The 25,476-nt window shown below is 37.4% G+C and overlaps 1 protein-coding gene across 5 annotated transcripts in view; it reads right to left on the bottom strand.

The window, feature by feature from the left end:
- nrg3a (neuregulin 3a) overlaps positions 1 to 25,476 on the bottom strand; it is a 600,542-nt gene that overhangs the window by 46,454 nt on the left and 528,612 nt on the right. For 3 of the 5 annotated variants that reach the window (XM_073920787.1, XM_073920784.1, XM_073920786.1), the window contains one exon: positions 3,170 to 3,196. The exons of the other annotated variants lie outside the window; for them this stretch is intronic. In XM_073920787.1, the coding sequence (XP_073776888.1) occupies positions 3,170 to 3,196 (27 nt within the window). The remainder of the gene's footprint in view (positions 1 to 3,169; positions 3,197 to 25,476) is intronic. 5 annotated transcript variants of the gene reach the window in all.

Below are 25,476 nucleotides of genomic sequence, written 5' to 3'. Positions count from 1 at the left end.
AAACAAACTAATGAATAAATAACTCATGACCAAATTAACGAGACAGACAGACAGACACTACTGTCTACCACAGTGACCCCTTGTTTTTATGTGTGTTTATATGTTATATAGCATGTTCTGAAATGTTTACTTTTTTTCTTACATTGTTTATTTAACTTTAAATTATTATGATATGTTGTTTCTATTATTTTATTTTAACATTTTATTGTAATATTATATTTGTCCTCCTGTTTCAAGCTTTTGCAATATAGTGTCATTTACAGTCATGCCAATGAAACAATTTTGAATTGAATTGAAATAAATTGAGGTGGATTCACGGATAGAAAGATATATACACAGACAGACAGACAGACAGACAGACAGACAGACAGACAGACAGACAGACAGACAGACAGACAGACAGACAGACAGACAGACAGACAGACAGACAGACAGACAGACAGACAGACAGACAGACAGACAGATAGATAGATAGATAGATAGATAGATAGATAGATAGATAGATAGATAGATAGATAGATAGATAGATAGATAGATAGACAAATGAATAGATAGACAAATGAATAAATAGACAAAACAAACAATTGAATGAACAAATGAATGGACACTATATAGATATATAAATAGACAGAGAGACAAACAGACAGATTTAACTAATTAGCAAATGAAGAAATAAATGAATGAACAAACTAATGAAAGAACAAACAAATGAATAAAAGAATGAACAAATTAATGGATGATTGAAAGAACAATCAAATGAAAAAAAGTACAACAAATGAATAAAAAAATGAACAAATTAAAAATTAACCAATGACAGATAGACAGACAGATGACAAACTGACCGACTGACAGACATACAGATCTGTCTAGATCAGAGATGCCCAAATTAGGGCCCGCGGGGCAAAGATTGCCCATTGTAACCTTTGATTTGGCCCACCATCGCATTTGGGAGTATTAGGGAGTATGAGTGGGGGATGGGGCGAATGACTATAACACAGGGATCGTCATTTCTAATTTGACGTAATCTTTTTTGTTTTATTGCTGAGCTACAAAAAAGCAAATTAAAATTAAATGTTTCAATTAAATGTTGTAAATTAATCAGAATTTTTAAAAATGTAAATACTGTCACTCGACTAGTGTAATTCTGTTATAAATTAGATTGTTTTGTTTTTATTGTATTAAGTTCATTATAATATATATAACCATGCGGGGTCGGCTCTTTGGAACAAGTCCTCCATTTAGACTTGTCTATATGATAACGACTTTTTTTTACACATTCCGACCAGCCTGTCACCCTCATACACTACAGACAATTTAGCCTACCCAAATCACCTGCAGCATGTCTTTGGACTGTGGGGGAAACCGGAGCACCTGGAGGAAACCCACACGAATGCAGGGAGAACATGCAAACTCCTCACAGAAATGAAAACTGAGCCGAGGTTCGAACCAGCGACCCAGCGACCTTCTTGCTGTGAAGCGACAGCGCTACCTATTGCGCCACTGCTTCACCCATATTTATATTTATAAGCAAGGTTTACCCATGGAAAATTACCCAACCTATTTTTACCTTCAGCACACTAGCCTCAATCAACTTTGGTTTTTGGCCCTTCATAAGAAAAAGTTTTGGCACTCCTGGTCAAGATAGATGATAGACGATAGGTTTTTTTTTTTTCTGCTTTTGTCTGTAGGACTAGGGTTTATGCCTACCATCCAAAGCTTTTTGTTTAGTTTTGTTTTATTGGTGTTGAAAGTAACTGAGATCATTCAGCGTAATGATTGTAATGCAGGCAAAGCCTGTCTGCAACTACTTTAGCTGTGCAGTTTGCAAAAAGCAATTGCACAGTTTTAAATGCTCATCAGCCAATCAGAAACTAGAATTGAACAACCCCATGGTGTAGTCAAATATGTTAGGCTCACCAACAGCTCCAGTTCAGTTATTAACCTGACGAAATGTCAGCTTGTCTGTAAGTGTGCTGACAGAAGTGAGTGCATCTATCTTGCAGAGTTTGCTTGGACAAAGAAAAAAAAAAAAAAAAACAACAACAACAAAAAATCGAAATCCAGATATCAAAGTAAGTGAAGAGCTGGCTGCTCTCAATCAGGAATCTTCTGGAAGAGGTGTGCTGGTGGTCTCAGCAATGGAAATTGGAAATCAACGTGAACAAAATCCATCTGTCTGTTACCCTCATTCGCCCATCGATTAGTAGTTCTGGGAATCTACTGAGCTCCATAATCAAAATACTGATAGACAATTCTCCCTCTGAGGCACCAAATGGTGATGCGTTAAATTCTTATGAAACTTTACCTAATAATGAGGTAATAAATAAATAAGCAATAAATTATGTGATGACCTTTAGCACAACATTTGGTATATTACCAAGAGAACAAAACTTTAAGTCAACACACATGAGGTTTTAGGTCATGAACAGCCTTTTTTAATTATATTCTGAAACAGGTACGATGACCTTTTATGTGTCAAACATTATTAGTTCATGACCCCTTTAATAGATAAACATGTGTTTTACAGACATCAAGACTTCAACTCTGCCAACAATATGAATTTCCCCTCACTGTCTCCTGCCACTGTCCTCTCAACATTTCAATGCCGTTTCCAAGGAGACTAAAGAGCATTGGGATTCTGCTGTGGAACGCAGACACGTGATTGGTGGAGAGAAAAGAGTAGATTCATAGCAAATGAAAAGCAGTGAACTGACACCTCTGATCTCAAACTTGAGCATTTATAATTTATTCCTAATCTCTGACCTTACGCTAGATGGAGTGCACAGAGTGGTTATTTGATATAGTAATCAAGTCTCTAAACCACAATGCGTTGGTAAACAGCACAGTGACTTGTTCAGGCAACTTCTAGTCTTGTCAAACATGAATGAAGTCTTGAAATTGTACGTCTCTATAAATGCAAACGCATTTTGTGAAGACTCGTGGGTCTCTTCATACAGTTTGTTGTGAGGAGTCAAGAAGGGAAAACAACACTTTAGCCCACATACAGAGCACAGTCAAAAGAGATAACAGGAACGTTCACATTCAAACACATGCAATGAAAAGAGAAGCACGACTGCACAAAAGCAGATACACAGCCGCCTCGGCTCGTATAAACTCTGCAAGCATGATTCATCACTGTGCCAATAAGAAAACACTTTCTTTTCCTTACCCATGAACTCAATGCCCAAGTGATCCACTACTCCAGCGAAGATAGAAGAGGGCAGCGATGAAGCAGGAGGAGGAAAGAGAGAGAATAGGAACATGTAAGTAACACTCATTGTTGTATTCTATTCTCACAGCAAATACAATTATACCTGTGGGTTACTATTTTGAAAAAACTATTTACGTAATAATCTTGAGATAGTCATTTGGGTGTACATCCTGGTCCTAATATTATGTAGAGATACGGATTGGATGAAATGTTCCTTTCATGTAAACATTTCCAAAGCAAGCAAACAAACAAACAAACAAACAAAACTTTCATGTGTAATTGTGAATCATTGGCAGGAGTTAATTCCTAAACTACTCAGAATTAGTTCCAAACAAAGTAGTTTTGTCACATAATTTGCAATCTGACAGAAACAAATGAAAATAAATAAATATATATTACAAAAGCAAAATGACAAGTTTAAATGTAAATATATGTTGACTTTTTATATTGAATTAAAATAAGTTATTATTATTAATATTATTATTAATATTATTATTGTCATTAAGTTTAAATGTAAGTTTAAATCTTGTAAAATTAGTGTGGATAGAATAAATTAGAATAAATGTACTTAGAATAAATAAATGTTAGAGTGAGTGAGCTCTATTTTAACGATCTAGGCACAAAGTCTAAAACACATTGCGCAAAAGCAGGGGGGGGGGGTGTTCGAATCCACTTTTTTGCTATTTTGTAGGATGGAACAATATGGTTTGTGCAGCAACACATGGTCTAACAGGGTTGTGCTTATTCTCTTAATGAGTTTTGGGTGTGTTTTGAGCATAACATGCATTAAACCAATCAGAGTCTCATCTCCCATTACCGTTAAGGGTCAGTTGCATCACACCATAGCACATTTGCTATTTACATGGCAGACTTTGAAAGTGGAAAAACTAAACGCTGCACTAGTAAAAGATCAGTTAAACAAATACTGGAGCACAAGGACACATAATGAGCCTCCTCCATACTGCCTCTTACACTTTACTTTACTTTTACTCTTTACTCCTTTACTTTCGTGGATGAGGAAACGGGGTTGTACACACTCCACTGAAGAGATTCATTAGCCTACATATTTAATTTAATTTGTTAAGTGCAAAGATTTGTTTCAAAAATTATTTCTAAATTCAGCAAACGAAGAAATTAACAATAATAACGATAAGTTATATTCAAACACACGTCCTAGGTTGCGCTGGTTTAAAATAGCAACAAATCGTGCTAAACACATTTTGCACCTTATTGCGCCAGGTGTATGATAGGGCCCAGAGTATGTTAAACACAGAAATCAAATAATACTTTCACAACAACAACAACAGCTGTATAGGCATTTAAAATTATTTCTTGACACATAATAGAATAGTTTTAGCCTAAATAATTAAGCATGTTCATCTTTTTTTAATAAAAAGCAAGACATACACTAAAATGAAATGATGAAAGTTGTAATTATCAGACAAATCTTAGCAGTTAATATCAGTTAATTATCAGTTGTTAGCTGATATTTTAAATACCAATTTCTTCATATTTTTACCTCTGCCTCGGCATATTCCTTAATGTTTCCTGTAAATTAAACCTCAGCAACACATCTTCATTTTTCATTCCAAAAAATTCCCAAGAGCTGAGCAAATGGAAACTTTGCTCCTTCAGGTAAGCTCTGTCACAGATTTAGAGGTGTGTGACATTTATTTTTGCCTCTCTTTAATGCAGTGGAGTAAACAGCATGAAGTCAAAGCACAAGAATGTATCTCCTGTGGATCTGAGAAAGCGTTGACAGCAGTTGGATAAGAAGCGAAGCTCTCACACAATGAAAAATAAAGACATCATTTCTGTTTTCTTTGGTCAGAACTCGTAAGATTTTAGTTCATTTCTTATTTATGGTAACGTCTCTTTCTCCTTCTTCAAATGCCTTCAAATTGGGCTAATTTGACTTTCACGAACAGCTCTGTAAAAGATGTTGCTTCAAGTGTGAAGATTTTAAAACCTCCCACCTGAAACAGAAGTCTGACAGGAAAATGATGGCATAGTTAAATTTGGAAGAGAAAGGCAGTATGTGTGTTGGTGCCCTTGGGAGTCTGTGTTTGGGAATGCCAACAAACTTATCAAATTTCCTTCAGAATCTTCTCAAAAAACTGTCAGCATCCTCAACAGAAATAAACACAAGCTGTAGGCGTGCAACTCTCTATAACACCACATTGTGAGCGGTTCACGGTCAGATGCTCTTCCATCCATAACAAACACAAGGCTTTCTCTTATCCTTGGCTCTGTTCCGAAAATTCTGACCTATCCAGGAAAAGTAAGAGCGAGATATAGCTGGATAGTATAGCGGTGGCTGTGCTTTGATGTCATAATGTGAGCAAAGACAGACTGTGAAGCAGGTGCAGTCTGTGGGGTTTCAAGCCCATTTACTTCCCCTATTCAAACGCACACATGCAGACGGAGCCAAAAACAAGACCTTCTACCTGTCTAGAGCAGCTTGTTTAAAGCTATGAGCCCTTTGGGGACATTTTCTTCTTCTAAAGTGCCCTCAAAAAAAAAAAAAAGAGAGAGAGAGAAAAAAAAAAACAAGGACTCAAGGACCTTAATTGCACACCTTCTGTTACTGGCTACTCTGAATAAATGCCCAACTACTAGCACTGTGCTTTATTGTAAGAGGCTTATACACTCACCAGCCACTTTTCTTTTAGGCTGAACCAAGGTGTACCTTGCTAGAACTGGATTGGACCTTCTTTTGCCTTCAGAATTTCATTATTTCTTGTCCTGAAGTGGCACTGCAAACCTTTCTCAGAGATTTGGTTTATGCTGACATGATGGCCTAAAACAAATCGCTGCAGATTTGACTGCCGAACATCCATGATGTAAATCTACTGCTCTAGCACGTTTCAAAATTGCTCTTTTGGATTGAAATCATGAGACTTTAGAGTTTGTTTGAGTATAGTGAGCTCATTATGTTCAAGAAACCAGCTTGATATGATTTGATCTTTGTGGCATGGAGTGTTATCCTGCTTGAAGTGGTATGGTACAGTATGGGTCAGTACGTTTTTATGTTGTTTTCTACTGTCAAAAAGTACCTAAAAGTGAACCGCATTGTACCACTTTTTGAGTACCTTTTTCCAAAGGATACCATGCACAACAATAGGATACCAAAAGGCGGAGCTAGACCCGCAGCTGAACGCTATTAGTTTACAGACAAATGTCACTATCGCATGCATAAGCGAGGAGAATAAAAACAAAGCAAATGCCATTTTTAAATACACAGCCGAGACATTACATTGTCATGATATATACGTATAATAATGATCCGTGGTTAACCTGAGCTCAAACAAACTTTGATTAACAAGAGGTTATGTTCTGGTGAAAATTAAAGATACAGAAGACACAGAACTCAAATTAGGACTAAATGTATGCTGTGATGGGTGAAGCCGTGGTGAAGTAGGTAGTGCTGTCGCCTCACAGCAAAAAGATTGCTGGGTCGCTGGTTTGAGGCTTGGCTTAGTTGGCGTTTCTGTGTGGAGTGTGCATGTTCTCCCTCTGGGTGCTCCGGTCTCCCCCCCCAGTCCAAAGACATGCGGTACAGGGAAATTGGGTAAGCTAAATTGTCCGTAGTATATGAGTGTGTGTGTGAATGTGTGTGTGGATGTTTCCCAGAGATGGGTTGTGTCTGGAAGGGCATCCGCTGCGTAAAAACCTGCTGGATAAGTTGGCGGTTCATTCCGCTGTGGCGACCCTGGATTAATAAAGGAACTAAGTCGACAAGAAAATGAATGAAGGAATGTATGCTGTAAGTAGTTTATCTGTAATTAGTCACATATCAGAGACTGTAAGGGTCTGTATGTGTATATATATTTTGCATATCTTTATTTATTTTATATAATAGCAGACGTTGTAGTAGTCTATTTTACACTGTCATTGATCTGCAGCTATAATCAAATCATGTTCATAAAAAGGCTAATAATGAACATTTATACACAAGTGTTTACAGTATGTGCATAAAGCATCTGTTTTGTGTGAAGTGACCCAAACAGCTTTACTTTGACAATTCCAGAAGAGAGAATGACATCGATTGAAACTTTCTGTAGCACACCACGCACATCAAAAGGGCACCATTGGCAGTGAAATGCAAGCCTGATACAGGTGACCCGTACCATACAGTACCATACTACATATGAGATAGACATGGTCAGCAACAATATTTAGGCATATTGTGGTATTTAAATGGTAATTAAAGCCCAAAACACATTTTTTAAATTATATGCTCAAGTAAAAATTATTTATTTATTTTTTATTTTATTTTGTATTTGTAGAGTAAATTGTGTTTTGAAAGCAATTTTAAAGCAATGTCATGAGACATGAGGTAAAAGCATAAATTTGAAGTGTGGTAATTGGGATGGATCAGAAAAGGTCAGCAACCTGGGATTCAAAGTCAAAGTCAGCACTGACTAGGGTGACCTGGCGATGGTGTATCCCATGTTTTGCCAATCTACCTTAAAATGAAATAAAATTAAATTAAATTAACATATATACTGGTCAACATATACTGGTCTTTCTGGTCAGTACAATTTTTAAAATAAGCTTATCCTGCTCACAAAGGCTGGATTTTTAAAATCAAAATACAGTAAAAATTGTAAAAATCTAAAATGTTATTGCACTTTAACTAATAACTGTTCAAAAGTAATCATTTAATTAATTAATTTATTACAGCGAATTTAAACATGAATTTTCAGATTCATTACTCCAATCTTCAGAATCACACGATCCTTCAGAAAACACTGTAATATGTATTAATATTATTATTATTATTATTATTATTATTAGGTAATACTTTATTTTGATGGTCCATTTGAGTATTAGTAGACTGTCTGCTTAATATCTGTTGATATTGGTTCTTTAACAGACATTTAACTGACAATAAGAAACTTTGCATACATCTCAACTTACACTAACCCTAACCCAACGCTAACAGTCTACTTATAATTTAATGAGAATTAGTTGGCATGTGGGTGCACTGTAACTTAAATTCATAAAACGGACCCTCAAAATAAAGTGTGACCTATTATTATTATTAATGGTAATAGTAATCAAAGCAATAATGACTGGAGTAATAATTTAATTTGAAACTACATGCAAAAAGTAAAAAATAAATATTTAATAAATAAATATTTAACAATTTAACCATTTTTTACATTTAATAAATGCCGCCTTGATAAACAGAAAAATTTTATTTAAATAATTAAATAAAAAAATAAATAATTATAATAAAAAACTGACCCCAAACTTTCATGTTGATTTTACCATCTCCACAAATGTGTGCTAAAATGTTCTTCGTTTATGTTTATTCATATGTAAGATATTATCATAAAAAATGCTTTGTTGAAACTAATGCTGAGTTCACACTGCACAATTTAAAGATGTCACAAACTAATGTCACAAACAAATGTGTCTGACTTGCAAACTGTGATATTTCAGAATCAAACGCATGGTAGAAATAATAAGAAAATAATACAAGATCACTTATGCAATCAGTGTACTCGTGCAAGACTGAAAATGGTACCCCATTGTGGTAGGCTACAGCTCAGACAAAACATCAAAAAGACAGGAGTACTCCTGCCAAAATTTTTACAAAATTTCCTTCACTTGTTGGGTCCAAAAAGATAGAGGAGCCTTTCTCATTACTTATTCCATGTTCTTGAGATTGTATAAATCCTCCCCGAATTCCCTGCTGCCATATTTATTAACATTCTCATTGGCTTTAGGTCATTGCCAATGAATTTTCAGTCAGAACTCATTTCACAAAGCAGGATTTTAAATCATCAACAGATCCTGATATTTAGCATGAAAAAAAATATTTCACAGGCATCAGCAACACATCAGCGACTCTCTCTGATCACGTATTTGATATTTCATACTGCGTGACTGTCATTCACCAATTTGCCTTTGAGCATTTGTCTCTGATTTTCGCAAAACCTGTGAGCGGGTGAAAATAGAAGCTAAAACTGTGCAGTGTGAACTCGTCATCAGGTGCCAAAAGTGTCCCAAGAAAATCATTTTCACCACCAGTGCCTGAATTGGTTATACAAGGCAGGATGGATCCTTGCTTTCATGCTGTTTATATCAAATCCTAACCCTACCATTCAGATACTCTAGCAGACGATAGATGCTTCTCTGCAGACCTTGGTTTAAAAAAAAAAAGTTGTTATTTGAGTTACTGTTGCCTTTCTATCAGCTCAGTTGGATCATTCTTCTCTGACCTCTAGCATGAACAAGGCATTTTCACCCACAGAACTGCCGCTGCTCAGCCTCAAGCCATCCTTGGTGTATCTGACTTTCTTCTGACAAATGAACAGTCAGAGTACCCTTGAATTTTATACTAACTCTTCCATGCTGTATAGTGATGTGAGATCCCGGCGTTCATTTAGAAGTTTCCAAAAGCACATAAATTTGTTAAACTAACCCGTACACCACCAAGGGGTTACAAAAGCACATTGTTACAAAAACACATTGAATCATGCTTGTTAAGACATGCCTTAACTCCCTGGCGAGTTAGTTTAATGATGGATCTATGCTCCTTTAGAAGCTTCAAAATTAAAGCCACAATCCAAATTTAAAACTAATTTGACTGTGTTTCGTCACAGAGGATGGATTAAGGGTGAATAAATGATAGTGTTATTTTCATTTTTGGGTGAACTATTTTTTAATCTGGTCTACATGCCTAAATATTATGAGTTAGAGATTAAGATTGGCTTATTAGTAAGGGTGTGACATTATGTATTCTTTTCTAACCGTCATGCTACAAGGTTCATAGTTTGGTTCAAGCAAATTCCACCACAAACACAGTCAGTCCAGATGTGCAATCACTGAAGTTACACAGAAAAGACCACAGCAGTGCAACAATTGAGGAGCCATTCACAAAGATCACATCTTTGCTTCGGAAACCAAGAGACGCAGCTCTCAGGCATGGTTTTTGCATGTTGCTGTTGTCATGTCAACTTGCTACCATAAACTGAAGTTCGCAAGACTAATTCTGTCTCCAAGTTCTGGCTGGTAAGCCGGTCTGGAATTGAGAGTAAGGGTGTACTCACACGAGGTAAAGTTGCCTTGAACCATGCCAAAGCATGATTGTTCCCTCTCCTTTCTCCCCCATCGGCCTGCACTCACACTGCATTTTGCTTTCCGGACCAGAGCACGCTTACATCATAGATGATGCGACTGTTCAGTTTAACAGAAAGAAAAGCGCTCTTGTTTACCACATTAGAGATTGCTTTACTTATATCGTTTTAGCCTTTGGAATGCAGTGACACACAGTCAAATATTTTGCAGAACAGATCTAGAACTTTTGACATTCTTAAATAATCATAAAGGTCATCATGCTGCAAGTATTAAAAGGTTTGCTGAAGGTGCAGCTGATGTGCAGCAAGAGTTTGCATCTTTAATTAACTATGACAGTTTGTGTTCATTGAAAAGAAAGAAGGATTAATAAATCTATTTGAAACACTCCCTTAAAAGTGATGTTGCATCTTCAGTTTCAGGCTCAGTCAAGCTTTGCACTCACACTACAGGTGCCAAAGTCCAACCGAACTGTGCTCTGGCACACCTCTTCAAATTGGGCCAGGGCCAGTCAACTGTACTGCACCTGGGATCAATTCAGAGCTTTCACACTTGTAAACGAACCGGGAATGCACAGTTCAGATAGCATAGTGTGAGTGCACCCTATAAGACAAATGATAAGTGCTGCTAAGGATGAAAGTTGATATCATTTTATCTTCAGGCGGCATCTATCTAAAAAAATACAGTTCTGCAGAAGACAGGAGCGTATTACGGCCATGCACGTCCATCAATCAATGCAAATATACTGTAAGACACTGTCTCATCCAGTGAGCATGTAAGTCAGTCTGTAAGTGAGTCTCTTCTCTATGAACAAACATAATATTGAACAGTTGTCCACTGCACCTGGTTTTATGGATGGACACAGTTGTAGCATTTTCATTAAAAGAGATTTCAGTTTTAAAGCTTACTGAATCTTAAATTGAATACAGTTAATGTTTTTGCTTCACAAGAAGCTCTTCAGGTCTCTTCAGTTCTGTTCTGATAGTGACAAAACATTTCTGCCTGTTTAAAGTAAATGGAAAAGTAATCACCAGAAATGTGTAACTTATTCCTGATGTACCGTACAAGTATTGAACCATGACCCAAAAACTGAGGTATGTACCGAACCGTGTAACCCAGGCAAATTCTGATTGCATACCCCTATATACATTTCTGGAGCAAGCAATATACATTCCAGGAGCTAGGCTTTTTGCAGTTTTTGATTTTGCGAATCCGCCTGAGACTGCTGTTTATGCTTTTTCAGACCTCAAATTTCTCTGGCAAATGCAATTTGCATCTTCTCTCCCTGCATAATTTCACCAGGGGCCACTGTCAACTCACTAACTGACCAACCAGCCAACCCCCCCCACCCTCCCCTTTCCCTAAAGTCAACCAATAGTATTTTAAAAAGCAACGACTGACCCGCCAACATCTGTTTTTGGAAGTGTTTTTCACCAACTCACCAACTCAAATCCTGTCTTCACGGTCAACTCCCCTTTGCATCTCAAGTCCACCAACATTCGTGTAAAGCTACTGGACAAACTGGTAACAGCAAGAAAGCTGTCCATGTGGGGGTAAGCGGTCAGCTGGTAAGCGATAAAAGGAGCAACGTCAAACCGCTCTGTAGTGTTCATTTTAAAGAGGAAATGCAGCCATATGTAGCTCTGGCTACATAATTTGCACTCTCCAGCAGCGAACACAGGGGTACATTATCAGAATGAGCTGGTGTTGAAATTGGGATTTCAGTGTACCTTTACACCCTTACTTATTAGACATGTGCATTAACAGTTGAACAGTTGTTCCTAATCAAGTGTTGGCGAGTGTACATTGAAGTTCTGAATTTCTACACTGTTCGGCATCTCAGACTAGATCGGTTTGTGTCCCCGAGACAGGGAGACGGATGGAAAAGGCTACTGATGCTTCTCTTGTCGTCCTTGAGAAAAACACTGGTATTAAATTGCCTCAGCCACAGGTTCAGGGGGAATGTGCCTCTGATTGTACTTACTGTCCCCTGAAGTCGACCTGGGACGATGGCTAGCGATGAAACATTAATCTACTGAATGAGACTGTCTCAGGTATTTATCTGTCCTACCACGGAGAAGTTTAAACACTCTTTCCGGATACTGGCAGTATCTATCTCTATATCAAGGAGAAGTGGGGTGATTGCGTTCACTTTTGTTAAATGTAATTGCACCCAATAGCCTTGAAATGCCTTGTAAATCCTTAGGCTTAGCCCTATACAACATAAGAATAAAGACTAATGCTGCCGGACTAATGCTGTGAATAATGTCAGTTTTTGGGTTGGCACCCATTGTAGTCATTCACAGGTTTGCTAGCTTTACCTTAATCGAAAGAAAATAACAATCTCACACTCTAACACAGAGAGAATAAATAAAACAAATTGGCCACAGATTCAATTTCTTTTTAGTTTACAAATGTAGTTTAAATGGAAAAAGAGGATTCCTTTGACATTTTTAATTATGCAGCTATCTATTATACTGAAATATTTAAACAAAAATAGTACAGAATGTTTTGAATTAATATGAAACAATTTATTTGTATTTATTTTATATTAACAGATGTTTTACATTCTATTTTTGAGCTCCATTGCATTGTATTTTCAGGGTTAACAGAGATGTCTGCAAATAAAAGAGATATGCCTGTAAACAACCTTCTTTTCTTTTTTCTTTCAAAAATTTCCAGCCATATGGTTAATTAATAAATATTGAAAATGCTATTTCAGTATCAGTAAGATACCTTAATTGTTAATTCATTTGTTCATTCATTTGTTCATTCATTCCTTCATGCACTTGCTTGTTGGTTGGTTCTTTGGTTTGTTCGTTGGTTAATTCATTAGTTCGTTCATTCTTTTGTTCGTTCGTTCATTCGTTAGTTCTTTCGTCCGTCTGTCCATAGTCCATCCATCCGTTCATCCACCCAACCATCCGTCCGTCCATCCATTTATCCATATTAGTTATTTTAATATATTTAGTTAAATTAAATTAACATGACAAATCTTACCTTGTCAAATAACAAAAGTAAAATAATTCACTATTGCTTTATTTTATTTAATGTCAGCAAATTATAATAACCCTGATTTGAGCACTGTGACAAATCAGAATTTAGTCAATTATTCATTCATTCATTCATTTTTCTTCGGCTTAGTCTCTATTTCAGAGATCTTAACAGCGAAATGAACCGGCAACTATTCCAACATATGTTTTACGCAGCGGATACCTTTCCAGCCGCAACCCAGTAATGAGAAACACCCATACAGACTCATTCACACTCATACACTACGGAAAATTTAGTTTGTTCAACTCACTTATAGTGCATGACTTTCAACTGTGGGGGAAACCAGAGCACCTGGAGGAAACCCAACAAGGAACTCAATATGGAGATTTTGGTCCATATTGACATGTTAGCATCATGCAGATTTGTCGGCTGCACATCCGTGATGCGAATCTCCCGTTCAACCACATCCTAAAGGTGCTCTATTGTATTGAGTTCTGGTGACTGTGAAGGCCATTTAAGTACATTGAACTCATTGTCATGTTCAAGAAACCAGTCTGAGATGATTCACGCTTTATGACATGGAGTGTTATCTTGCTGGAAGTAGCCATCAGAAGATGGGTACACTGTGGTCATAAAAGGATGGACATGGTCAGCAACAATACCCAGGTAGGCTGTGGCGTTGACAACTGCTCAATTGGCACTAATGGGCCCAAAGTGTGCCAAGAAAATATCCCCCACACCATTACATAACAACCCCCACCAGCCTAAACCATTGATACAAAGCAGGATGGATCCATACTTTCATGTTGTTTACACCAAATTGTTACCGTACCATTCGAATGTTGCAGAAGAAATTAAGACTCATCAGACCAGGCAAGACATTTGCATGCACAGAACTGCTACTCAATGGATATTTTATCTTTTTCTGACTATTCTCTGTAAACCCTTAAGTTTTTCTTGCATGAAAATCCCAGTAGATTGGAAGTTTCAGAAATACTCAGACAAAGTCACTTAAATCACCTTTCTTCCCCATTCTGTTGCTCAATCAATTTAAACTGCAGCAGATTGTTTTGACCAAGTCTACATGTCTAAATGCATTGAGTTGCTGCAAGCAGTTGGACAAGTGTCTTTAATAAAGTGGCCGGTTGAGTGTATGTCCCGTCTTGTGACAAAGTCTCCTGGTTCAGTATTGTCCCGTTTTTAGAGTAATAGTAAATCAATTAATCTACCAAAATGTTTGAATGGATGGTAAAAAAAAAAAAAAAAAACATTTAAAAGTGTTTGCATAGTTACTCCATCATACCTTTGCAGGGCAGTATAGAACCAGTATAGAGTTCCAATTAAAATTAAATACATTCAATTTCAGATAGAGAGAGCGTGACCTCCAGTTCCTAGGCCTGCAAAAGCTGATAAGGCGTTTGGTTGTAGGGTCACGACATTGCCAATCAGAAGATGATATCGCTTTATCTCAAGGAGGACACCTTTCAAAATCTTACTTTGTAATGGAGAACTTGACATATCTCATCAAAAAATAAAATCAGCCTTGAAGATGGGGGATGGAGCAGAGATTTCCTGTCCCCATCCTCTTTCTCTTGCTCATCAAGCAGTGACGATGTCCTTCAGAGTTCTTGAACCATGCGTCCTTCGGTGCCCCAATCTCTCCCTCTCTCAAACACACAGACACACACACACAGACACACACACACACTTGCTCACTGAGTCTGAATCGACTACTGTAGAAAGGCGTTTCATTTCTTCCTATTCATTTTTCCTTTATTTTGTCAGTAGACAGACACACCTCCACTGACATCTCCCTGTCAGAAGTAAGATGGATTCCATTTGTCCTGTGGATTCCATTTTGCACGTCCCAGACACATTTCATAAGCTGTCACACAGACCTTAAAGATGAAACTTGAATATGACAATGGAAAAATTATTTACTCCAAATCTTTGCTGTTCAATAGTGTCTCCTCAGCTTTTGCACTGATCATCCTTTCTTTATAGCACTTTATAGTCGGCAAACACAGACAAAGGGTTCTATGAACAGTTTTAGATATAAACAGTTCTTTTATGGCATATAATACTAAAACTTGTATTTTTAATGCTACAATAAAACCAGGAACAGACTGACAGGAAGGAAACATGGCAACAAAGATATTTCAACTAATATTAAGCAAACCACTGCGGTTTAACATTGATGATAATCAGAATTCTTTTGTAACATTAAATCAGCAAATTAATATCAATTATGATTGATTGTTAATTTGCCAAAACATAGAAAAATTACACTAAAACAGAAAACACATATTTTTACCTGTAATTATATTTCACAATAGGGTAACACTTTAGTTTAAGTGACATTTAATACCATTTGGGAACTATTTTATTACTGGCCTATTAATAAGATATTAACTGTTTATTAGCACTTATAAAGTATTATCTTATTTTTTTCTAACCCTACCCAAAAGCTAAAACAAACTAGCACCTTACTAATGACGATTAAGCAGCTAATTAGTGGTCTATTGAGCTGAAAGTTAATGGTTTGTTAATACTCTCAATTTTACATTAAATAACATGTGACTCAAAATAGTACTGCTTTACTGCATTTGTGTTTGTGCTTCTGTATCTAATTAAATAAAAAAAAGTGCAATTGGATAAATAGTAATTATAATTATAATATAAGTGTGTCAAATTGTATGTTAAGTGATCACTGACAAATGCTTAAGACCTATACTTTGTCCGATATATACTCGAATATACACTCACCGGCCACTTTATTAGGTACACCTGTACAACTGCTCGTTAACGCAAATTTCAAATAAACCAATCACATGGCAGCAACTCAATGCATTTAGGCGAGTAGACATGGTCGAGCCGATCTGCTGCAGTTCAAACCGAGCATCAGAATAGGGAGAAAAGGGTGATTTAAGGGACTTTAAAAGTGTCATGGTTGTTGGATTTTTCAGAAACTGCTGATCTACTTGGATTTTCACCCACAAATATCTCTAGGGTTAACAGAAAATAGTCTGAAAAAGAGAAAATATCCAGTGAGCGGCAGTTCTGTGGTTGCAAATGCCTTGCCTGGTCTGATGAGTCTCGATTTTTGCTGCAAAATTTGGATGGTAGGGTCAGAATTTGACATAAACAACATGAAAGCATGGATCTATCCTGCCTTGTATCAACGGTTCAGGCAGGTGGTGGTGGTTTAATGGTGTGGGGGATATTTTCTTGGCACACTTTGGACCCATTAGTACGGATTGAGCAATTGTTAATGCCACAGCCTTGTTGCTGACCATATCCATCCCTTTATGACCACAGTGTATCCATCTTCTGACGGCTACTTCCAGCAGGATAATATAATAATGTCATAAAATGTGAATTATTTTAGACTGGTTTCTTGAAAATGGCAATGAGTTCACTGTTCTCAAATGGCCTCCACAGTCAACAGTGTTCAATTCAATAGTGCATCCTTGCAATGTGGTTGAAAGGGAACATCATGGATGTGCAGCCGACAAATATGTGGGATGCTATCATATCAATATGGACCAAAATTTCTAAATGACATTTCCAGTACCATCTTCAATCTATGCCAGGAAGGGTTGAGACAGTTCTGCAGGCAAAAGTGGTCAAACCCCTTATTAATAAGGTGTACTTAGTAAAGTGGCCTTTTATGTGTGTGTATATATATGTGTGTGTGTATATATATATATACAGTTGAAGTCAGAATTATTAGCCCCCCTGAATTATTAATCTCCCTGTTTATTTTTTCCTCAATTTATCTTTTACAGAGAGAATAGTTTTCATAACTTATTTCTAATAACTGATTTGTATTATCTTTGCCATGATGACAATTAATAATATTTTACTAGATATTTTTCAAGACACTTCTATATAGTTTAAAGTGACTTTTAAAGGCTTAACTAGGTTAATTGGGTTATAGGCAGGTTAGGGTAATTTGGCAAGTTATTGTATAACGATGATTTGTTCTGTAGTCTATCAGAAAAAATATAGCTTAAAGGGGCTAAAAAAAATTGTCCTTAAAATGATGTTTAAAAAATTTAAACCTGCGTTTATTCTGACAGAAATAAAACAAATATACTTTCTCCATAAAAAAAAATATTATCAGACATACTGTGAAAATTTCCTTGCTTTGTATAACATAATTTGGGAAATATTTTAAAAAGAAAAAAAAATAGAGTGGGGTTAATAATTCTGACTTCAACTGTATATATTCATTCATTCATTTTTTTGTCGGCTTAGTCCCTTTATTAATCTGGGGTCGCCACAGCAGAATGAACCAGCAACTTTTCCAGCACGTTTTTACACAGCGGATGCCCTTCCAGCCGGAACCCATCTCTGGGTAACACACTCAAACACACTCATTCACACACAAACTCATACACTAAGGACAATTTAGCCTACTCAATTCACCTGTACCGCATGTCTGGGCTGTGGGGGAAACCGGAGCACCTGGAGAAAACCCACGCGAACGCAGGGAGAACATGCAGATTCCACACACAAACATAGACTGAGCCGAGGCTCGAACCAGCGACACACTGCGCCACTACGTCGACCAACTGTATATGTATATAATATAATTGTTTGAATACATACAAATTGATTGAATACAGACAAATAATTAAAATAAAATGAAATAAATAAAAATGCAGCACTCACATTCAGTTCAGACATGCTGTTAGGCTGTAAAATGCATTTTTCCCTCCTTAATTGCATACAGGTGCTCAAACCAGTCAAGCCTATGAGCTGCCAGTTTTCATCATCTGGCTATTTGAAATCCAACATATGAGTAAATCCATCCTTTAATACAGCAGATCGAAAAAGAAAAGAGAAAAATCTGCATATAAAGTTAAATATGTGAGTGGGCTGTTGTCGCTTTCATTATGCTGAGTATCACCTGTTCAACACAAATGTTCTCTTGCTCATTAAAAGTTTCTGTAAGTGTACTCAAAGAAAACATGCTGAGCAGAAGTTAAATACTAAACATGCTGGACTGAACAGATCAAACAAAGCTTTCACATCACATGGGTCATTTGAGATAGAAAGAACCCAATCTTCCAGTTGGAGCGAACATGTCCATGCTAGTTTGTGTCACACAGAAAAAAAAAAAAAAAACATTTCAGATAGAAAAACAGAAACATTTCTCCACACTTTTCTAAACTGTCTGCACTGATATTGATGGCAATTTCAGACATTCACACACAGTGAGTGTACAGTGTGAAGAAGAAAAGATGCAGAGCACAAAAATGATCAATTGTGATCATAGGATGAGAAAGGAAGATTGCTGTGAGAGTGAACTTCTGTGCAGGAATGCAGAATGGTGAATATGACTGCATTTGCTCTGATGTTCTACTGTTATTCGTGTCATTCCCTGGTGAGGCGATGTCGAATTGAAGCTTTCCTCAGCCAGATGGCAGCAAAATCCCTGAGCTCCAGCTAGAAGGTCCTGTCATGCACATTCTGCCCTGTTATGGGTGAAAGAGACGCTTGGTTGGGCCTTTGTGATCTTTGCCATTTCATCACTAAACTTATTTTGACACTTAGCTGAAATTGAATTGGCTAAATATTCTGTTTTCAATAATCATAAAAAGGAGAACCATAATGAATGACAGGCAAAAAACATAAAAGACAGGCTGGATATTAATATCAATTAGTTTAATATTAATACATTTCATAACTTTTCAGCAAGCATGTTAATAGGATGCTGTACAGCAGTGTTTCTCGACCACGTTCCTGGAGGACCACCAGCTCTGCACTTTTTCTCCTTAACCAAACACATTAATATACTGTAACTGATTCAGATCATCAGTTCATTAGCAGAGACTGAAAGACCTGTAATGGGTGTGACAGACAAAGGAGACATACAAAACATGCAGTGTTGGTGGTCCTCCAGGAACGTTGTTGAGAAACACTGCAGTACAGTGTTCAGCATTTGGATCAAAGTGGATTAAAAATGTTTATTAATAATTTCCTATGGCAAGAATAGGTGTTGTTCAATAGTTTTAGGACCTGTGTATCGACGTTGATAAGATCTTTGCCAGATGCTCCACTCTAGGTAAAATGGTCTTCACATCATCTCATGACCAGACAAGGGGCTTTGTCATTGTTGAGCAAATTACTTCCAAACTGTAATACATTACAGATTACTTGTTACTGTTATTTAAAAGTAATCCCTTACCTTACAATATTACTGTCTCTAGTAATATGTAATAGTAATATGTTACATGACTCTTATATTACTTTTAAGTTACATTCACCAAAATAACTACAGAACAAAACAAAACTTGCCATCCAGAGCTCCTTCCCGGGACTCCACACTTGTAAACAATCGCTCCATCTGGTTTGCGCGGCTCGGTCCTGCCCCGACTCGTCAGCGCTACCAAGCCGACTAATCATAGAGCTTGCGCTAAGCGTCGTTGCAATGTGTAGATACATTTTTGAGAGATGTGCGTCAGCGACGCTGACGGCCGCGGCGTAGGGCTATGCGTCAACACGTAGGCTGCGCCATAGCATACGCGTGCACTTGACGCAGAATTATAAATCAGCTTTTAGGTCACAGGCTTTTCTAAGGATGGTTTTGTACCCACTCTCTGGAGCCGAGTTGACCAATGAGAAGTTAACTCCCCCCAGGCACGTTTTATAGTCTGTTCCAAAGCGGGGTGATCTGCATAGGCATTCTTGGTGTAAACTGATGCAGAAATGTTCAAAGCTTCTCAGAATGTTAATAGGTTGCACATGTACTAACATAAAATGTAAACAATCATTCAGTACACCAAAATTAGCTTTGCAGAGACATCAACCATGATGATATTGTTTAGCTGCGGTAGAGTTAAAAATTGATTGCAGAAGTATTAAAACCATAATTTTATTACATGAGCCAGAGACTTGTTGCAAGTTACCTGATTATAAAGAGAATAAAAGTTTACATTAAAAGCATCAGTCCTGAGCAAGGAGCTTATAGAAGATCTCTATGTGAGTCGTAAATACTGTAGTGATCAGCGGTAAAGCCAGCAACTTGTGGAAATTAATTTCCAATATAAACAAATGCTGCAGAGTTACCACTAAACTCTGACCCTTTTCTTAAGCTCATCAGAAAGTGGCAATTGAGACCGTGACCATCTGTCTTTTGTTTATCTGAAAGACAAAGGTGTTAAGAGTCCAGGACTTGCTTCTTGATCCAATCAACTTTTGACATCGTCTCAAACTCAGAGATACACATGGATCAGTAAACTTGCATGTCACAAAAGAGACACAAATGGAAAATTTCACGTCATATACCTGTATATTCAAATGATCATGTATATATTTAATATGCACTGCTTGAAATACTTCACTGTATGAAACTTTGCTTATTAAGGTTTATATATGAATGCTTGGGTAAAGATCAACATTACATAGCGATGTTTAGACTCTATCTATTCCAAATAATGCCTTGGGTAAATTAGATGTGGTTTGGAAAGTGAATTATGCATAGGAAAATATTTAAGACTCTTAAATATTATCATAGTTAACCAGTGGACTATGACTATGCAAATGCAGGCCACATTATGGATGACACCTCCCAGTGACCAACTCACAGGATCATCCAATCACAATGCTGGATTTGAAAGGTGACATCCTTCAATACCGCCTTCCAGAGAAAGTATTAAAGACATTGCCTGGTAAAAAATCTGTTAAGTGTGGGTCCTAAAGAGTGTGTCCTAAAAGGTGGTTGAAGAGTGGTCAAAGTGTGGTTCAGGGTGGTTTGCGGGGTTTTGTCCTAGACATCAGACCTTTTGCTGCGTGTTCCAGCAAGGATTTGGTAATTGGATTCACAGTGCTTTTTCCAAGGCGTCTGAACCATCGCATCAAGGCCACCACCTCCAAAAATCTGCGTGTCCCAGATTTCCAGGAACTCTACCTTCAAAGAAAAGGCATCGGCGTGTTCCCAGCATCGAACCACCACCTCCAGAAATCTCCAATTTCTGCGTGTTGCAGAAGATACCGATTTCTACGCTCAAGGATAAAGACGTCGGCGTGTCCCCGACATCAGACCACCACCTCCAGAAATCTCCAATTTCTGCGTGTTCCAGAAGATACAGATTTCTACGCTCAAGGATAAAGACGTCGGCATGTTCCCGACATCGAACCACCACTTCTAGAAATCTCCAGTCTGCGTGTTCCAGAAACTACAGATTTCTTCCACCCAAAGCTCAAGAGAGCCAAGTCTGCTCGTTTCATGCTTCAAGATCTGCAGGAAGATCCAACTTCTTCCATCCACTGCATCAAAGGCAGAAACGTAAATATTCCACTTTCCAACCCTTTAAATTAGACCTTGGCATAGTGTGTTTCAGTATAAAATATTCTAATTAATTAGATGTTTAAAACTGATATTCTTTAATAACAAAAACTTGCTCAGTTCTTTGTTATTGTAAAATAAGGTTTACCGTACCTTAACTTAATCACCTTCATCACTTGCCTATGCACTTCATTTATTGTACATTTAGTAATTGTAGTTACCCTTGATTACTATTTTGTTAATAAATACACATTTATTACATTTGTGTCTTCCTTGTGTTGATAATACAGAAAAAGGCTCTACAAGTCAAACGATCTCATTATCCTTCAGATTTGGCCAGATAATAAACTCCTCATTTGTATAATTTAACTAACAATATTTTATTGTTAATTATTTTGACAGTGGAAAGCTGTCTGGTGCCCCGTTTAAAAGGAGTTAGTTATCTGTTATATCTACATCATTTGGTCCCCTACGGGAGATTAAAATATCAATATTAATATCAATACCGAAATATTGATTTTAATATTTGATAAATCCAATTATCACTACATATTTGGTGCCCCGTGTGAGGCCTGGCTTAGATTGAAATTGAGCCTTCTGTTTTATCAACACAATGTTTATGCACTAATAAAACTGCAATTGAGGTAACTTTAGCAGGAAACTATTTCAGTCATCAAATTTAGACAGTAACCAGTTGCCAGGTTCCCTTTAAGCCTGACTTGATTGTTGTCCCTGCTCAAATACTTGGTACTATTTATGAATAGGGTGTTTATTAAGTGATAAAAGTTTGTGATTTGCCATTAAGTCCTGAACCAACTTTATTATGGCAGAGATTTTCTTATTTCAAAATCAGTAAATCGTAGTCTTGTAATTCTGAATTATAACTGAATTGCTACTTGCATGTATAACAAAGGTTTGGTTCACCTTTTGAGTCTATTTAAATTCAGAGTTTCTTTGTGAAACCGGTCAGGCAACGTTAACACCTCTGACCATTCAGTGATAAGTGCTAAATTAATCAAGCCCCATTCAGTGTGTGACACCCATTGTCTTAGTTGTAGACTAGCCGGCACTTATGTGTTAAACATTCCACAGTTTACCTTGGTTGGGGGGTGCATTTATTTTATATAGAAAACACAAGTTTATATATTAAATAAATATGGCTGATATAACAGTTGAAGCAATGAGTCAAGCTGTAAAAGCTGCTCCATTTTTAAGCTTCTTTTTAGCCTAGCACAAAATTTACCTGTACAACCAAATCAGGATATTTCCCTCCCCCAAGATCAGAACAAAGTTTTATATTTGAAGTTTGAGGAGCTCAAAAACGAACTGGCTGATTTGCGTAGGGATAATTTGAAGCTAAAAGCTGAGATATGTAGATTGTCTTCAGAGACAAAAAGCCTACATGCTATAACTGAGAGTCAGGAAGAACAGCTTGAAGGTGTGAAAACTGACATGGCCGCTCTGCAAACAGAGCTTGTCCAGACCCAAACTGACTTTTCAGCACAAACAGAGGAGTTAAATTCTCTGAGGTCTAGAGAAACTAGGACCAAAGCTGAAGTAAGATCAGCATTGCGTGACATTTCTGAGCTGAGAGAGAAGCAAGAAATGGACAAGGAAGATTGGATAAGAGAAATGGATTGGATTGTGGACCAGATTAGTGAATTTGAGGGAGCCAGACATTTTTCCCCCAAGCACCCTGAATCCCAAACCGAGCACCCCCGCTCCTTTGATTCAGCAGGTAGGGAACCCCTGTTGTGTAGCTTTGAAAACAGAAAGCGTTATCAGGGTAGTGATAATGTCAGAGCCCGTAGTGGTCTAAGCCCAAGTGCTGACCCATTTAGTAACTATGAAGTTGCATCCAACTCTCATAATACTGTCCTATCTCAACCTAAGTCTCCAAGTATGCCACCTCCCAGCGATCATTTGTCATTACTTAAGGAACTGGCATGTGACATTGAAGTGTTTAATCCTGAAACACCAGGAAACAGCATTGAGCTGTACCTTAAAGATGTCCATTTTGCCTTGTCATACCTCCCTGACATTACTATGTCAGATAAACTTTTCATTTTGAGGACAACAACAACACAAGCTGTCCATAGTTTTATTGACAGGCAGAGTCCAGCAATTTCCAATGATTTCAATGAATTGTGCAAAGCCCTTGCAGCAGAATTTACTCTACATGAAAACCCCTATACCTCTCGTCTGTCAGCTTTTAAAATCAAGCAAGGCCGCCATGAGTCTCCTAGAGAGTACTATGAGCGTTTAAGAGAGATGTATTTTGCTGGTAAAGATTATCCTGATGCGGAGGAAGACCCTTTGTTCAAGCACCTGTTTGTTGCTAACCTTTACCCCACAGTTAGAAAACAGCTCGCACTTTTCAACATTGAAAAGACTTGGGCAAGTGAGTTGAGGCAACTTGCAATACGAGCTTGGGATAGTGGGAAGGTAAATGCAGATAGAAAGAACAAAGAATATGCTTACATTTCTGAACCTGGACAGGACAGAAAGAACAAAAAGTTTCCCGCACATTTGGATGTAGTGTCAGAACCTGACCAAAACAGGATTCCTAGCAAATACAAATTCTTCCCCCAATCAAAGTCCTTTGACAAGAATGCCAAAAAGCCCTCTGCTGGAGAGAAAAGGCAGCATAAGGACAGAAGGGAGAGTAGACAGAAAAGAAAGAGAGATGATCCAGGAAACAACTGGAATATGGGTAATGGAATTAGGCAGTCCAGAGGTTTTGAAAGTAGGCATGATGATGATTTATTATCAAAAATGCATAACATGCTTCAAGAGCACCTCAAAAGCCTTAATTCTGAGGAGCATAGCTCCACAGACAGAGACCAGGTTACCTCTGCTTGACCAGGTCAGGTCACCTTCCTCCCCTCCTAATTCACACCTCAGAGAGTGAATGTCAGCCATAGGGAGGGAGGGGGGGAGTAGCTTAAAACGAACAGGGCCTTCAAAGTCAGCAGACTTTTAATTGCCCCTGTCATCACATTCCTTTAATTCAGGAAAGGAGTCATAATTCTTTGTCTCAGTTGAAATATTCCAATCAGTCTCTAATTGTACATGCAAACTGATATTTTTTCTTCATGCCTTTGACAATCCTCTAGATGGTCAAACCAACAGACAAGACCACTCATAAACTAGTTACTTGGCACCTTATGTAAAATATTGCAAATCACAGCCAATGTTGTAAAAATTGTTGCTAGTTTCAGCCTTGCAATCTTTCCTTATAGGACATCCTTCCAAAGAGAAGAATAGTTTGATTGAACCTGTAGTACCGCTGCAGAAGCAGGCAGAACCTTCACATTTTAAACAGACCTTACCATACCATTAGCAGGGTAATTAAGATAATGAATGTCATATAGAATGTGACTTGACCCATTAGTTAGTCTGTAAAAGAATGCAAATTTTACTTAATGCCAAAGTGAGCTTCGCTCCTGATAAAATGGCAACACATGACATCATGTCATATTTGGTACCAAGTGAACTTGTTTAAGGAATCGGTCAGTCGGGCAAAGAAAGGAACTATGCATAATATGCAGGTGCACTCAGTGTACATCCTTGACAGTGCAACACCAAATTATGTCATTATCAAATTTGGTTTCTTGCTAAAGATGCTTTCGTTTCAGACAAACATTTTTCAGTATTCACTTCTAAAACTCATTGTCATGTAACTGTTAAGCCCCTTGCATAAAATTTCCATTTCCACATAAACTCTTCAAATAGTTCTTAAATTATTTGGAAATTCAGTCATATTACTGCTATGCCAATGGTCAAAAGGGAAAGTTAAGTGGTATGTTTTGTTCCTGTTTTACTTTATTCCATTGTCCAGACCAACGACTTCAGTCCTCGATTCGAACAAGGAGGGGGGATGTAG

The sequence above is a fragment of the Danio rerio genome, chromosome 13, assembly GCF_049306965.1.
Source record: "Danio rerio strain Tuebingen ecotype United States chromosome 13, GRCz12tu, whole genome shotgun sequence".
NCBI lineage: Eukaryota > Metazoa > Chordata > Actinopteri > Cypriniformes > Danionidae > Danio > Danio rerio.
The sequence above is the reverse complement of the archived record's forward strand: the minus strand, read 5'-3'. Positions and strand labels throughout refer to the sequence as shown.